This window comes from Phalaenopsis equestris, unplaced genomic scaffold, assembly GCF_001263595.1.
Source record: "Phalaenopsis equestris unplaced genomic scaffold, ASM126359v1 Scaffold000231, whole genome shotgun sequence".
NCBI classification, from domain to species: Eukaryota; Viridiplantae; Streptophyta; class Magnoliopsida; order Asparagales; family Orchidaceae; genus Phalaenopsis; species Phalaenopsis equestris.
Genome location: NW_018164673.1, coordinates 132,979 through 135,232, shown reverse-complemented (window position 1 = coordinate 135,232; position 2,254 = coordinate 132,979). Strand labels below are relative to the sequence as shown.

At 34.9% G+C, this 2,254-nt stretch overlaps 1 protein-coding gene across 1 annotated transcript in view; it reads right to left on the bottom strand.

Moving 5' to 3' along the window:
• LOC110023796 (O-acyltransferase WSD1-like) overlaps positions 1-1,025 on the bottom strand; it is a 34,334-nt gene extending 33,309 nt beyond the window's left edge. The window contains exon 1 of the mRNA XM_020723386.1: positions 626-1,025. Within this exon, the coding sequence (XP_020579045.1) occupies positions 626-880 (255 nt within the window). The 5' untranslated portion in view covers positions 881-1,025. The remainder of the gene's footprint in view (positions 1-625) is intronic.
• Positions 1,026-2,254: the final 1,229 nt, after the last annotated feature.

The window sequence follows — 2,254 nt, the reverse complement described above, 5'->3', positions numbered from 1 at the left end:
ATATTAACTCCACAAGCAACATATTCCATTTATCATTTATATAATAACAATAAAAATGCCTTTCAATATCCTATCAGAAGAGCCCAATAAATTTAAAAGGTCGGCCAAGAAGGTTTCGTGAGCTGACCGCAATTATTGTAGTATCATCAACTGTCTTTGTTAGTATTAAATTAGTAGCCACCGACTGAAATAGATCTTTATTAAAAATCAACTCTTAAACAAAGATCTCCAATAAACCGTGGTTCTAGAAGAAGAAAATAAAACCCGGTTTCCGTATCGGTTTTCCAAGTAGGTATTTCGAGGTTTTTCATAGCATCCATGATTAAAATCATACAATCACAAAACTAATTAGTCCAGTTTTTATTTTTCATAAATGTTCTAATCAATATTCAGCTATCAAATATTTTAATAATTAGAGCAAATATTTAAATCATTAAAATATAAATTGAAGCGATTCAAATCAACTTTTCTACTTATACGCAAATAATCCTAGGTTTGGTAGCCAAATCGTACCTATCCGCAAACAAACAAAATGTCCCGAAAGATGCCGTGCTCTGGAAGATAGGCGGCGAATTTGCAGATTTAGGAGGTTCGAAAAGTAACAAAAGGTTTCCGGCGAGCGTACCTGGACGCTGGAGAAGCGCGGATGGCGGACAAGCGTTGCCTCGAGGCCGGCCTTCATCTCTTCAGCGCCAATGAATTTTCCCAAGCCCAAGATCGTTATGATGTGGCAGTCGAACCGAGGTTGCCGGAAAAAATTCGCCGCCGGACTAAGCGGTATCCCCTTCCCAGCCGTCGCAGCCACCATCTCTTCCTCCGTCGCCGGAGATATGAAACGCAAACTCGGAATTTTTACCGCAAGAGGATTTTTTCTGTGCATCTTCGTGGCGCCTGCTGCCGTCTCGAGCTTGGTTCAGTGTAAATTGGGGAGCAGGAAGGGATGCCAAGAAATAGTTCTGGACGAAACAAAACTGCGGGCACATGTTGATGCCAACTGTCACTCTTTTGAAGATATCGCCCGCTCAGTGACAAAATTGGACCATTGCTAATACTGATTTTTTTTTGTCGGATCGGCATTGTAAATATTTTATTTATTTGCCTGACATATGTAACATACATCATAAAAAATAAATATTTAATGTATGCTATGCAAATCTTTGCAACGAAAAAATTAGTTAAAAGAAATATACTGCGCACAAGACAATAGAGCTACTGCGTAAACAAATTTAAAAGAGAAAAAAAGCTGTACCGTTTGTCCGTGTGTTGTTACAATAAAAGTTATAAAATAACCATCGATTAGGGGATATAATTTAGTTAGCAATAGCTATTAAGTAAGTAGGCTATCATAAAAATAGTTGGGCTGCATCAATTTCGAGTGGGTTGTTGCGATCATAATTGGGTTAAATAATCGAGGTTAGGCTGCGACGGTCATAACTAGACTGCAACAATCGCTAATGGTCGTTGACGATTGTTTGTGATTGCTGGCTTCCAGCCTTTTCGAATGCAGGCTTAATTTTTTGCTCTTTCATCAGTTCTTTCTATCAAGAATGGGTTTATTCCTAGTTTTTTATATGAGTGTTGTGTTAAATTTAGCTAAAATCTTAAAATTGTCAGTCGAATGGGCAATGTTTATTCCTTCAATTATAGGTCATATTTTTGCTATTTAAATGTTTTAACGACATTAGAATTAAATGGTTTTGGGCTCATTTGATTTCTCTCATCAAGCCACTCAATGTGATTGTAGGTATAAGTATCATTTGACCGTCTAATTAATGCTTTAAAATTTCCAGTTATACCTTAATTACCTGATTTCGACTCATTTGAACTCGAATTGATTCAATATTGAAGTTGGGATGTTTATATTATTGAAATATTCAATTTAGCGATAAATTTATTGAAATTGGTGCTCTTGTAATCTTTAATTTGAGTCTTAAAAATATCATTCAAGGTGTATCAAGATTCATACCTGATTATGTAATTTTTTTTGTGACATATCAAATGTCTTCTATTTTTTTAACGTTGAGGCTTGTGTCATTTAAAATATATATAAAGCACTTAAAAAATTGTGTCCTAAAAATTATAATTTTAAAAATATTACAAGTCACGATCACTCCATTGACGTCAACATGGACCTCCTCTTTAACCCACGAATCAAGTAAAGTCTAGTTATTTAGGGCCAAAATTATTAAAAAAAATTTAAATTTTTTAAATTATCAAAAATTGATTATAGATGTTTTTTTGAGCTACACGCACA